The following is a 13,972-nucleotide window of genomic DNA, read 5'->3' on the forward strand; positions in this document are numbered from 1 at the left end:
GTGAACAAGATCCCCAGATACTTAAACTCCTCCACTTGAGGCAGGACGACCCCCCTGACCCGGAGAAGGCACTCTACCCTTTTCCGGCTCAAGAACATGGCCGCGGATTTGGAGGCACTGAGCCTCATCCCGGCTCTAGTTTTTAGCCCAGATTTAAAAGTAGGTCAAATATAACAACAACATGTCTTAATACTTGAGGTCAATATAATGCCATTCAAATTAAGAGACCTGCTAAGTGGTTTGATTTTGGTTCAAACATGACAACTTTTGTTTTGTCTTAATTTAAAAACTGAAAATTTAAAGTAATTTATGTTTTTATGTCTTCAAGATGTAACCTACCTAACTGATTAGATTCAACAGGATTTATGTAAGAATATGCTTGAGTATCATCACTATAGCAATAGATAATTATCATATGATGTCTGTAATTTTACCAATAGGAAACATATAGAATATGTAAATGAATAGAATATATACTATATAGAATATAAGTAAAGAGAACTGGCCCAAGTAACTTTCACTAGAGTTCATCAGCTCTGAAACGTGACTGAAGCTCTTCAAAATCATTACCATTTAGATGCTCGCACAGTTGATGAGTAACTATTTTATCAAGAATTTCATAAAAGAAAGGAAGATTAGATATAGGTATGTAATTTACCAAAGCATCTTGATCAAGAGAAGATTTCTTACATAAAGGTTTAATGACTGTGTGGCCTGTAGTATGATGTGTTTACTGTGGCTAGGTTAATCATATCAGAAATTGGGGAAGTGATCAAAAAGAAGACTTCCTTAAATAATTTTGGTTGGGATTGAGTCTAACATAGTTGACGTTAAAGGTTTAGATGAAGCTAATATTTTTGATATCTCACAGAGTTCAATTTAATACACTTCAAATATTTCAGTGTTGCTGACTTCCATCCCCATCATTAATTTTCACTAATTTTCACTTGATATTGACATGCCTCTCTAAGTCATTGTACACTTGATTCGCATCTCTATTATTTCAATATATAGATTCATTGCAGGGAAAGAGAAGTTCCTAAATTTCATATCAAGACAAACATTCCTAAGTTGGTAAAATACCATCCAGAGATAACAACATTAGCAGAAATGTGAAGCTATATTTTTGAGAATTTCTATCAACTTTGTTGAGCAAGATTTCATATAGAATAATTTGCACAAAGTGCAGAGGGAACCCACCCACACACACAGGGGAGAGTATGCGGAAAGGCCTTGGCCATGATTTGATCCTAGGAACTTCTTGCTGCCAGGCAACAACACTAACAACTGAGTCTATTCCTTCCCTAGATAGAAGCTCTGCTCCTGAAAAAAAACATTATAAAATGAATAAGAAACATCATTTTAAAATACTACTATTGCTGAATTGCATATTTAGAATACAAACTGTACCTGGCCATTACTGTTGTATTCTAATATGCACTAGTATCAGTAATTAGGGCAGCAGCAGAACGGTTGGATTAGTCACGAACAGCTGAAGCTTGTACCTGCTTATATAAGGCTGGTTTCATTTTCTGGCTAAAATGCAGATAAGAGGAGCTTCATAGCGTCGCTACAGAACTTTCTTACTTTCATGTATATACAAACAGGGCTTTTGATAACAGACTACAGTCACATGTCTGCTGCTATGAAGAGTCCTGTGGTGCTTATTATTGTTTAGGCTCTGTTTGAATTTGTATTAATTATGTTCATATTGTGATGATTCTGGAGAAAAAACATGTTTTATTGTTAAACAATGCAAATAAGACATTTTTGTCAATCCACCTCCATCATCACTAGTTGAGGAAGATATCATAAGGACTGTCATTCTGGTGCCTCTGAACAAACAACCAGATAGCTGTAAACCTTGATAATATGCTGTGATTTTTGCAGTGCTGTACATGTTTTATGATGTTGCCTGTCTCAAACTGTTTTTTCTTCAAAGCCACACAGGTCAGCCCTTCAGAACTACAAGATGTGTTTCAAGAAGCCTCCTCCAATATTTTCCAGATCAACGGCAATGGTAGAGTCATGACTCACCACCTAAACTTGTTCTGGTTTGAATGTGTGTGGGTGACATGAAAACACATGTATCTTTAAACTCTAGGTTTTATGTACTTTGTAAACGTCTCCTCTTTGGGAGTTTTTATTGACCTTGACTCGTACCCCTCCATGACTCGGAAATTATTTAGCTGGAAGTAATTATTGATCCTCATTGACAAACTTTAAGAAATTGTGTACTTTTCTTAAAAAAAAACACACATAAAATACCCTCCCAAAAAAAAACAATAATCTGAATTAAAGCATTAATGTTCAATTTAAGGAACACAGTGACCACAGCTGCAAGTGAATGGAAAAAATCTTCCAATACTTCAGAATCCAAGAACTGCCTAGTTTAAGCCAATCAGCACAAAGGGAAATAAATGGTACTCCTGGATTGACTGCTCCGTAAACGCCAGCCAATAGCTTGCCAAGTCTCCTATTTTGGCCGGAAAGCCGCTGTATTTTACCCCTCTTACTGATACCCTGTTCCTGTATCAGTATTTTGCCGTAAATTTCCTGTATTATGAAATAATGATATTTCCCCCAGCTCCCATTCTTACGGTAGTCTGGATTGACTGGCTACCGTGCACTCATTGTTCTATTAGAACACAACAATGGATTTAAATTTCATTCTGTGGATATTTATTGACAAGATGATTTTGTGATTATTAACATTACTAAAACAATGTGGTCATTTTGAAACAATTTCAATGTATTCTTTAAAAATATTAAGCTTGCCTAACTGATTCTTAAAGTGTCTGGAAGTGTGTGTGAGATCCTTTGATGTCCTCAAAAGTTTGTCTCATGCATTTGTTTCTTCAGTTGTCACCTTGGAGAAAAATCTTCAGTCACTCGGTACTTCCAGAGATACAACAGAGCTACGACAGAGCCTGTGAGTCACATACACACACACACACGCACACGCACACGCACACACACACACACACACACCCACACACACACACACACACACACACACACACACGCACATGCACACCCCTGCATACACACCCTTGCTGTTACGACTAAGCATTCTTATTTTCTCTCTGTTTTTAAAATCCTATTGATTGTTGTTTTCAGCCAAGCTTCTGCAAATGGCCAGATTCTACATTGTTGACAAAGTGTCCAATCTAAGATGATTGCACCAGTTTAAAATGCATCACCTCCTGCTGTTTTAGCTGGCATGTCATCAATCCCATCCAACAATTTTATGACAGCCTTGGAAGCTTTCAATGCTTGGCTGCTTTTACTTTTACCTGTCTGTATTTTTCTGCATTGATGCTGTTCAATAACAAAGAGAAAGAAACAAGGAATCCAGTTGTTCCAAAAGATTTTCACAGAATGATGCTTTTGTTCATTCAGTTGTAATCCAGATTTATGTATAAGTAGAGCCACCGCTTATTCACAGTTTCTGTTAGCCCACTGTTTACAGTACATGTAATGTTCACAATCCTATGCACTTTTTTACATTTTACCACATTTCGTTTCATTGTCTGTTTTTGTCATGTGACCAGCATAACTTAGTGCATAATCTTTGAGTGATTTTTACAATTTTCAGTAGTTTTTGTGGTTGTCTCTACTCAACCGTAACAGAAGCAAAGGGGAAGACAGGCAGAAAATGGCCAACCCACTAATTGAAACTTAGGACAGCTAACATGACGACTGACAGTGTTGATACACGGCTCAAAAAACTTTAGTTCACTCTAGGAGAGCTACCATCTTGCAATCTTCTCCCCCAGCCACCTGAACCAAATAAAAACTATTCATCAGAGAAAGAGTCAAGAGTCCCATGTTAACAGTGGAAGAGCCTGTTGACAGGAAGACTCCATTTCATGGAGCAGAGCAATTCCAAAAGAAAATCATAACAAGTTCCATTTTGTGTTAATAATCCTGAACATTACACACAATACTGTCTACATTAAAACATTTGTACAATTTCTCTACTACACAGTACTATGAATTAATAGTTAATCTGCAACAACCTAATATCACCTCAAATTTACATAGATAATAAATTATTAAAAAAACAATTTTTTTACAGCAGGGAAAAGGTAGAATATGCCACAGATATTTATTCACACATTGTGTTGATGTGATTCTCCACCTCATCCTCCTCCACTCTTACACAACCAGCCAGCATCACTTTCCCTCTCAAGCCCACATTAGTGTGGGGTCCTGTTGCTTTCCGGCCATGCATGAGTAACTGTAGGTGTATATTTCATCTGAGATGCATATTTACATGTCACATGGAATCCAAACCTGCACCTTTATGTATGATAGCAGTGAGGTAGGCTTTTTCTTTTATTAGTCTTTATGACATAGAAACAGTTAGGTACATTCCTGGTGAACCAGGAATCACAAGTTAAAAATGTCTGATGTAAATCTTTAAAGTCTGAATGAATGTTAATATATTTTTTCAGTCAAGAGACAATAACAATATGGAGATATTATAGATGCACAGAACAAACTTTGCAGAACTTCAAAGATGTGTCCCTCTGATTCTTATTTTTCGTATTTGGTAAACAGTGGAAACAAATCTGGAACATAATCTGCTTTTTGCTACCAACTGACCTGATCTTTGTTCACCCAGATTTTGCTTCAGATCATTTCACTGCCATCCGATAAACTGAGAAGAAGAATTCTGAAAGCTGCTTGATGTTTTCAGCTAAGATATTGATTGGGCTGCTGTGATGAATTGACTCCACTTTTACGTTGGCAAGGTGTCATCATAGCACTTTTGCTTTTTGTGACTTTAGTCATTCATTGCTTGCTTTTAAAAAACATTTTGATTTGTCAGGTGAATCGATGCGAGTGCAGCAGGCTGAGAGAAGCAACTCCAGCATGTCTGTTAAAAGATCGTCAGAGCTCAGAAAATTGGACACTATCAGTTAGAATCCTGAAATTATGACCGCAGTCTAAGAACAGCCAGCACTCCTTCATCGTGCTCTGCAGAATGCAGATCCCACTCGATGCCTCCCCCGAGCCTCACACCTTCCCCTGCAGCCAGCTGCTCCCAGCTTCCCTCATCACAACCAGCCCAGCCCCAAAGGAAAAGCAAATGGCAGACACACAGGAGAAACATACGACCAGAGTGGCTGATTGAAATTTGCAGAATAAGCATCTCCACTTTCACCATGCTGTTTCTAACTGAAAGCAGGTAGTGGCAGGACTCTGGCCAGCTGATTTCCTGCTGGGCAGTGATGCTGTTCAGGTCCAGAGAGGTGGACGGGATCTGATTGTTGTGAGTGGGACTCCTGCTGAAGCACTGATGAATCATTACAGATCATCAGCACCAATGCACGGGTCTGACGGTATTTTTAGATGATAGCTGACATTTTAAAGATATCTGTTCTGCTTCTCCCAGTGACACCAGCAAACGGTTGGTTAGTCATTAAGAGCTTATTAATTCAAATAAAAAGTTGTTTTTTAAATTTTTTTTTACCCATCGTAGATTACTGTTTTATTATAGAAAATATAGATTTCACCCAACAACCAGTGGCGATAGGCACCAACCACCTGCAAACCTACAAGGATAAGTGGATGTAGACAACAGATGGATGGATAAAGCTTTATTTTCATTTTCAGTCATTCTGTTGTAGTTTTGCTGCAGTGTTTGGGATTATATTCCCAAATTGTTCTTCATCCAATGTTCAGCAATTAACAGAGTTTGATTCTGATGTTCTATAAAAATTCTATTGACTACTTTTTGACAAAAAAGTAGTCAATAGAAAAGTAGTCCAATTACAAATAGGTGTAATTTAAAAATTGATACAGCTTTACATTGTTATGATATATAATGAAAAATTTCTTTCTCATTTCCTATCATAAATACTGGGTTGAGTGAAAAGTTGTTTAAAATGACTGAAATTTTCAAGTCTTTATTTCCATGTATTATGATGATTTATGAGAGTTTGCTTACAACAGTTGGACTAGAATATTACATAAGAATAAAGTAATTATGGGTGTGTTGTGGTGGCGCAGGGGTTAAGCACATCCCATGTATGGAGGCCTTAGTCCTCATCACAGGTTCGATTCCCGGCCTGGCAACCTTTGCCGCATGTCTTTCCCCATCTCTTATTATCAACTTTTCTGTCAATTAACTATCAAATAAAGGCCACTAGAGCCAATAAAACCTTTAAAAAAAGTAATACTGAAATGAAAAATATATTTAATATTGGCTTACTGGTTATTTTCAAAAAGTAGTTTTAATTTGAGAAATGAATGGATATCATAACTTATTATATATATATATATATATTTTTTTTTTAACCAACAGACCCAAAGTTATGTTGACAAGCATCTTCTGTGGTTGGTCTACCGGTCCTTCCCCTGCCATCAGTTTTATGGGGATCAATATCTGAGTAACCATAACTGAGCTGTTTTTGTGTAGCAGCCCATCTTTGCACACCAGACTGACACAGTGTCAAGTCAGGAAAATTACACGGAGGAGTGATGTGTGTATTGTAACCCCAGGACGACCTGACAGCATGGATATTTAATAACAGTCTTAACCTGACTTTCTAGGAGACATGCTGCAAAGTTATGAAAATGGTTGTACGTTCTACCTCTTCCCTGAGCAGAGCTTGTCACAGACAAAAAGCAAACATGAAAGAAGGGAGAGTGTGGATGTTACAATGTTGAGTTAGGTTAATCACCACTATGCTACTCAAAGGAGATAAACCCATGTTTAAGAAAGCTGCTTCAAAGTGATATCTATAATGAAATTAAGCTTTTAAGGATATAAATGAATAATTAGAATGGTTAAGTTAGGATAGCTGTTTGCTTCTTACCATTCACATTTTATAGATAGTAGATGTTATAGATGTTTAAAGAGTCTCACCAGTCTGTTTCTATGAATCACTCTCGGGTTCCAGTCAGTAAGACTGAACATGTTGTGATGTTTGCATGCACAAAATACAGCATAGTCAGCTGTTATCAACTTATATATCCAGAGAAAGCCACTAATCAGTGGTTTTTAATGATAAACACAGTTCATCATTAAAAGCATCTGATTTCCAGGCCAATTTCAGAATTTTTAAATTAGGTCACTATTTTATTGACAAAGGGGAAAAAAAGGCACAATCCATGAACTCACCTTTTTCAGAGAAATGCATGCTAATTATTTAATAACATTTCAAACTGAGTTCTCGTTCAGCTCCAATTGGTGCTACATTGTAATATTAATATATCAACCTAAAAACAGAAGACTGTTTAACACAGCCAAGAAAACATCATCAATAAATATTTCATAACACTACATGTTTTTATCTTTTCTCCTGGTAACATATTGTGTTTTTATCAGTAATTATGTTGAATGTGAGTGACTAAGGCCCAGTTGAACAAGGTTATTGTTTCACAGGTATTTTTGCTGTGAACCACTTGCTAAACTTGTAGACAACTTTAGCATCTCCACAAGCTAAACTTGCTTATCTTGAGAAAAACTAGCAATTTCTGGAAAGGTTTTCCATTATAGAGAATTTTCTGAAGTGTTATTTGTGGGATATCTATGTAAACTGATTAGTCAGAGAACAAAACCAGACCCATGTATCAAATGCTCACAATCACTTAAAAAACTCTTTGCAAACATTTTTTTTAAAATATCATTGTCACTTTTTCACTTTGATACTTGAAAAGTGAGCTGAGAAAGTTATTGACTATGAGGAAAGCGAACCCAGTGTCAGAGACAACATTGTTTTCACCGCCAGTACTTTCTCCTACTGGCACAGCATGGTACTGCAGCACTATTAAATGGAAGTCTAACATAAACTATAAATATGTTTTTAAACACTGAGGGAAAAAATTGTGGAGAAGGAATCTACATTCATCTGATTTAAATGAAACAATATTTAACATAATACTGTTAAATATGTCCTGACATGAAACCAAGGAAAAGGGACCAAACTTAAAACAAGTTGGACCTTTTAGTCATAGGCTGTGCAATCATGCACAGCGCATGCATAATATGCTGTGAAAATAAGACAAACAACAACCCATGTAAACAACCCACAAAAACTCACTTGATCTTTCTGTGTTGAGAATTAAATGTTGTTGTGTGTCTTTTAGTCTGGAAGAAGTCTCTAAAACATCTGCTGCCATCAGAAGGTCAACGTTTGTGTCTGTTCATCTGAAACCGGTTAATATTTTATGGGTCATCGTTGACCTCAGACAGAGAGATCAGATAAACTTCTCTCTCTGAGATGTAGCCTTTTCTACATGGGTGCCACATCCATTGTTAATGCGGTGGATAATCCTGTATCAGCAAAACTATAGTTAGTCATAAACTTGAAATGTTTAAGCCAAAATCTCTTTGTAAAGCATCAGCAAAACAGACAATACAGTCAGAGATGGTGGAAAGCAAGGCAAGAGCTGTTCTGATTTTTTCTTTTGTATAAGTATTGTAGCAATACATTACTACACTCAGATTCTTGATTGATGCAGTACATCAGTCATGTTCTTACAATATTCTCAGAGATAAGAGTATTACTAATATTAGCTCTATAGTATGAACAACAACAGCAACAATAATATTGATGCTAATAATGCCATAACAACATAATAATAACCTAATATAATCAAGCTAGTCAGGCGCAGAGCTATAGGGGGGACTGGGGCTGCCCCACGGCCCGGGCAGGATGGGTGCCCATGGGGGCCCGGGTCTGGAGGTGCCAGGGAGGGAGGAATGGTTTTAAGTCGCTTTAATGTCTGAATATAGACGGAGAAAGTGCGCCCTTGCCTGTTCAGAAAGGTGTATGTAATGTTAAAATTACTGTCCCTCAATGGAATATGTAGTAGTCAGTCCCAGCAACTGTTAGACTCACGGTTTAGCCAATGTGCTTCCTGGGTAAAAATGAAACGAGAAACGCGGCCTAAGTCAATAAGTTTTCATAATGCATTATTTATAAATAATGGGCTTTGTGATCCAGGAAGCAAATCTTATTGATAATTGCTATTTTTGGTAATTGATTTGTGTTTGTGGTTAATAAAGTGACCAGAGGATTATATGCATGGCTTCAATATCTATGCTGAGAACATGTCATCTCATGCCTTCGTATAAGACAGTACTTTGTCTCTGTTTCTGCCCCAGACATTCCACTCAGCAGCAGACCAACAAAGTTATCACCAGCACAAGTCATCTCATCAAACAACTCTCTGATATAATCAGCGGCTCTTCACGGGTATTTTATGCTGCCACTCCTCCCTCATGGGTTGTCAATTGAAGAATAAACAGCAGATTACACAATACTTGTGCTAATTAAAGCTAATCTTGTTTTGTTGCACAGCAAGATCGTCTACGTCTGACCAAACTGAAGACTGAACTCTCAGATTCTGTGCAGCGCTATGGGGATCTTCAGAAGGTAGCTGGAATTCAAAGCCATGTTCCATTGGCTGTTAGGAGATAAATCAACTGGCATTTCTGGCAGAAAACCATACATATCTGTTCACATGGAGGCAGGGATGTAAAAAATATTTTAATATAGAAGGGAGAAATCCGTTCTCTTGACCCTGTGTGTTCATTTGGGTTTCTTGCAGAAAATCGCAGAGCGATCAAGGGCCTTGCTCCCTTCAGCACAGAAAGACAAGAAGAAGGTGAGTTGATGCAGTGGGTGAAAATCCTCCTTTTTTCCACCATCATTCATGTGAAAGTGGCATTATGAGCTGAGATGAGATGAAATGATAAGTCTGGGTGAAAGTGTGATTTATTTACCCAAAGAAAATCACCTCCATCCATCCATCCATCCATCCATCCATCCATCCATCCATCCATCCATCCATCCATCCATCCATCCATCCATCCATCCCTCCCTCCCTCCCTCCCTCCCAGAGGGATCAATGCTGCCCTCTATCAGTGCAGCATTTACTTTCTGCCTCACCCATTGCATTTGTACTGTGCATTTATGGCCAATCAGAAGGACACAGATTCATTAAATATACTAGACAGGCAGTGGAACATCAATATGTTTAGCACATATGTGATCAAATATATTCCTGATACAAAGAGAGACAGCAATGAATGTGCCAGCTGCCTGCTTCAGTCAGTGTGTGATAGTAAACCTCCGGAGGTGAGGCACAGCTCCTCACTGCTGCACCTCACTGTATTCCCATGTTGAACATGTAATGAGTAAATTCAGCATTTCAACTCTAAAAATATTGAAATGATACAGTTTTTAAAACCTGATGGTTCTACAAATTTATAAAACAGTCAAGTGGACAAATTGTTTTTGTTTGACGTCAGATGAGGCACCGCTTTTCCCCGACTGCACATCACTGGCAGAGAGAACACAAATTACTTGTTGAAGTTGAATTTTAAAATGGTTGTGGTTAAATCTATAGCAGTGAGTTAAGCACAGGTAGCCTACTTGAACAGCTGCTGGTCCAAAATAATTACTGGGATTTATTTGGAGAACTGCAACAGCCTGATGTGGGCTTGATGAGTTGGTCAGCAGTGCCCACCCAGTTTCACATTCCTCACTGAATGAACACTTTGCCACTATGCCCTTATTGTCCCACCCATTATATACAGCCACCATGGTAAAAGGACCACCCTCTCTCCATGCAGAGGCTTTGTTCATGCTTTAACCCTTGTGTTTGCAAATGGGGTCCAACTGACCCCACACCCGTATCACTTGTCTCATTTGCCTTAGTCCTCGTACGTCTGTCTCAGTCCTCGCACGCACAAGGGTTAAGTAATCTGAGAACCTTTTTATTGTTTTATGTCTATTTAAGTGCTGTGCTCCACAAGACCCTGCGAAGTGCATCCACATTCTGGACAGTTTTTTTATGTCTTAGTGAAGCAATAATCTAGAACATTAGTGCTTGGTTCTGTCAGCAGCTCTGTGTTCTAACAACAGAGTTACTCAATGACATTTACTGTACTCTTAACTGGAAAAGAGAACTGAAGCTTGATCAGGCAGAAATGGTTTAATAAGGTACATTTGTTTCCACATAGAACTCCTACGATCCATCTTTTTTTATGATACGAAAGTCACATAAATTATTTTGTTCCTCTCTGAAAGGAACATTAGCAATGTCTGCAAGAATGCGACAGAGAGGCCTCCGGGGGTGGAAAGCTGAATGGTAAATTATATTTCTCTGACCACTTTCATTGTGTCCTGGCGAGTTCACTTATCAGTGGGTGTGCTATGGAACAACTAGTTGCTCTAAAAACATCTTATGCACTGTGGATCAAGTAAAAACATTTGCAGTGGGAGAATATCAAATCATGAAAGGCAACATTTTGAAACTCATACATATGCATCTGCAAGCGTTTTCTCAACCAAAGGTATCGACTGTTTCCCCACACACTTCTTTAAAAGAACCATCATAATGGACTAGAAATCAATAAGAGAAAACTTGAAGTTGTTTGAGCATGTCAGCAGCTTGTGAACTTATGGAATAAAGTGTCAGCATGATTGTCTTGACAGTTTTTTTCCCCTCGTCTGTTTGCTAAACTAATTCATTCCACAGTGGCGTGTATCGTTGTGGAGGAGTGAGCACACTGTTACAGAATTAGCTGAATGGTGAGTCACACTGGCCAATAGACACAGCGCTGTGAGTCAGTCCAGGTTGGTCCCTGCGCTCTGACACATACTGGCCCCTCAACCAAGAAGTAGCTGTGCAATCAACCTCACAAAAGTGAAACATATTAGCAATGCAAAAAAAGGAAACCATGCCTTTTTCTAACTCTGGCTCCTGTTCTGTTTTCTTTCCTTTGCATGTTTCAGTGGGAGCATGTGGAATAAATGTGGCTCTACATTCACTTAGTCATGCACTAAACAGACATTTTGTCATTTTTTCTTGCTAATTTATTTTCCAGTTGTTATGAAAAGATGCACAGAATTGAATTCCCAGGACATTACTGCAGCGTCTTATTTTAGTTTTGTTAATCCTCACCTGTTTAAAAACCATTTCAGAAAGTATGTGGTAGCAGCTACAATCATGTCTAAAGGTTTCAGCAGCACGGAACATTTCTCATTTCAATGTTTCATACTTTTAAGAAAAGTGTTTTCCTGTAATGTTAAGTTGTTTCATTACCACAGCTGCAGCCCACTGTCAATCTTGAGCTTGATCAATGCTGTTTGTTATGGAGAGCATGAGTGTGATCAATACTGCTAAAACATTCCTCCTGGCTCTGATTGGTTGTTTCTGACAGGGAGCTGCATCTGTATGCAAATGACAGGAGAACCACTGTAACCTTTAAACAAAAAGGTAATTTAAGGTGTTTATAAGATGAAAACACAAAACAAAAAAAGCAACAAACGTCACATATTCTCAAATGTTACAATCAAAAGGATAAAAATTATCATCATAAAACATTGGAATAATGACTAAAATTAATAATATTCCAGTTAGAATTTATAAAAGTCAACTCTAAACAGGTGGGCATTTAGTATTGATTTAATGTAGCTCTGTGTTTCGGCTGCTTTCCAGTTTTCTGGAAGTTTGTTTCAGATTTGTGGTGCATAGAAGCTGCGTACTGCTTCTCCATGTTTGGTTCTGGTTCTGATGCGGAGCAGTCCAGAACCAGAAAGCCTGAGTGGTCTGGAAGGTTGATCCATCAACAGAAGATCTTTAATGTATTTTGGTGTTAAGTCCATTTAGTGCTTTTAAGTATTTTAATTTTCTGAGCTCTAGGCAGCCAGTGGAAGAACCTAAGAAGTGGGGTGATGTGCTCTATCTTGCTGGTTTTAGTGAGAACCCTGACCTGTCAAGATACTGTTGCAGTATTTACTTCAACTGAAGATAAACACCAGGGTATTCATGTCATGTTTGCATGTTTTCTACAGGTTTTAGTTCGATTATATGACAACTTTACAGATGACTCCAACGTTTGTGTTATCTAATGTGCCCTCAGAGTCCCCAGACTCCATCCAGTGACCCGAACCAAGAGGACCCACTTTTTGGAGAAGCAGCAGCTGCTGAGGAAGGAGTCCAAGCTTTCCTGTCTGAGATCAGTGAGGAGGATGTGGAGGTGCTTCGTCAAAGAGAGGAGGCTCTGCTTCAGATAGAAGTAAGGGATCACCATAATAAATCTTGAGGTTTGAAATAAAGTCCAATTGAGTGAGCTACCAACCCAGTGACTCCAGAGATAAGAACTGCTGAAGGAGTGATGATGGACTATGTGGTAGAAACAAAACACTGCTGTGTTGCTGAGTATGTATAATTATGGTACCTCGGAGCAGAGAGCTACAATCAACTTTAAAAATTAAAAGTGATTAATATTTAATTCTGTCAACATACATTCAAAAATACTTCATTTATCTCATATTTTCATTTGATGTGGGAAAATAACTTCAACAATTTGTGCAATTTGTTTACTATAAAGTCTGGGTAAGAAACTCCAGTCTCTACATCTCTAGTTTGGTCTGAAGTATGTCTGATAAGTTCACCAGAGAGCTCACAGTGGACATTCATGGAGGAAGCTACCACAGATTTCAAGATCAATGTTAGCCCCACCCACGTTCAGTCTTGAAGATAAATAACAATCAGACGTCAGGGTGTGCCCCAAACCCCCCCACTCTGTTTGATGAGTGCAATTGACAGTTTGAATTATTACACGATGTGCTTCAACATACGAGCTTGAAATAAATTAATTTGTGAAATATTTAGATGTCGATTTTAAAATGAACTCCACACACTTTATTCACATATAATTAATTCTATATTGGATTGATTATATTTGTATTTATTTCCAGTTAAAATAAATTAATGACCCATTAATATCCTTTTTTCATATTTATTGATTGTAATATAGCACTCTTCACTTTTCATAGAATTGGGTGAAAAAAGGAGAGAAAGAAAAACAACATTGTTTTATGTTTCTTCAAATACTGGCAGCCTGGAGGCGAACACAGGCATAGCTAGGAAGTTTAAATTCACTCAGGCAACATTTTCTTCTGCTACCTTCAAAAGCATATTAACATTTTGTCACAGT

The 13,972-nt window shown here is 37.9% G+C and overlaps 1 protein-coding gene across 2 annotated transcripts in view; it reads left to right on the forward strand.

The window, feature by feature from the left end:
• The window catches only part of tsnare1 (T-SNARE Domain Containing 1), a 125,750-nt gene that overhangs the window by 76,675 nt on the left and 35,103 nt on the right, over positions 1-13,972 (forward strand). For both annotated transcript variants that reach the window (XM_008411050.2, XM_008411051.2), the window contains exons 3-8: positions 1,943-2,020; positions 2,863-2,932; positions 9,125-9,215; positions 9,321-9,395; positions 9,571-9,627; positions 12,893-13,048. In XM_008411050.2, the coding sequence (XP_008409272.1) occupies positions 1,943-2,020; positions 2,863-2,932; positions 9,125-9,215; positions 9,321-9,395; positions 9,571-9,627; positions 12,893-13,048 (527 nt within the window). The remainder of the gene's footprint in view (positions 1-1,942; positions 2,021-2,862; positions 2,933-9,124; positions 9,216-9,320; positions 9,396-9,570; positions 9,628-12,892; positions 13,049-13,972) is intronic.

The sequence above is a fragment of the Poecilia reticulata genome, linkage group LG6 (assembly GCF_000633615.1).
Source record: "Poecilia reticulata strain Guanapo linkage group LG6, Guppy_female_1.0+MT, whole genome shotgun sequence".
NCBI classification, from domain to species: Eukaryota; Metazoa; Chordata; class Actinopteri; order Cyprinodontiformes; family Poeciliidae; genus Poecilia; species Poecilia reticulata.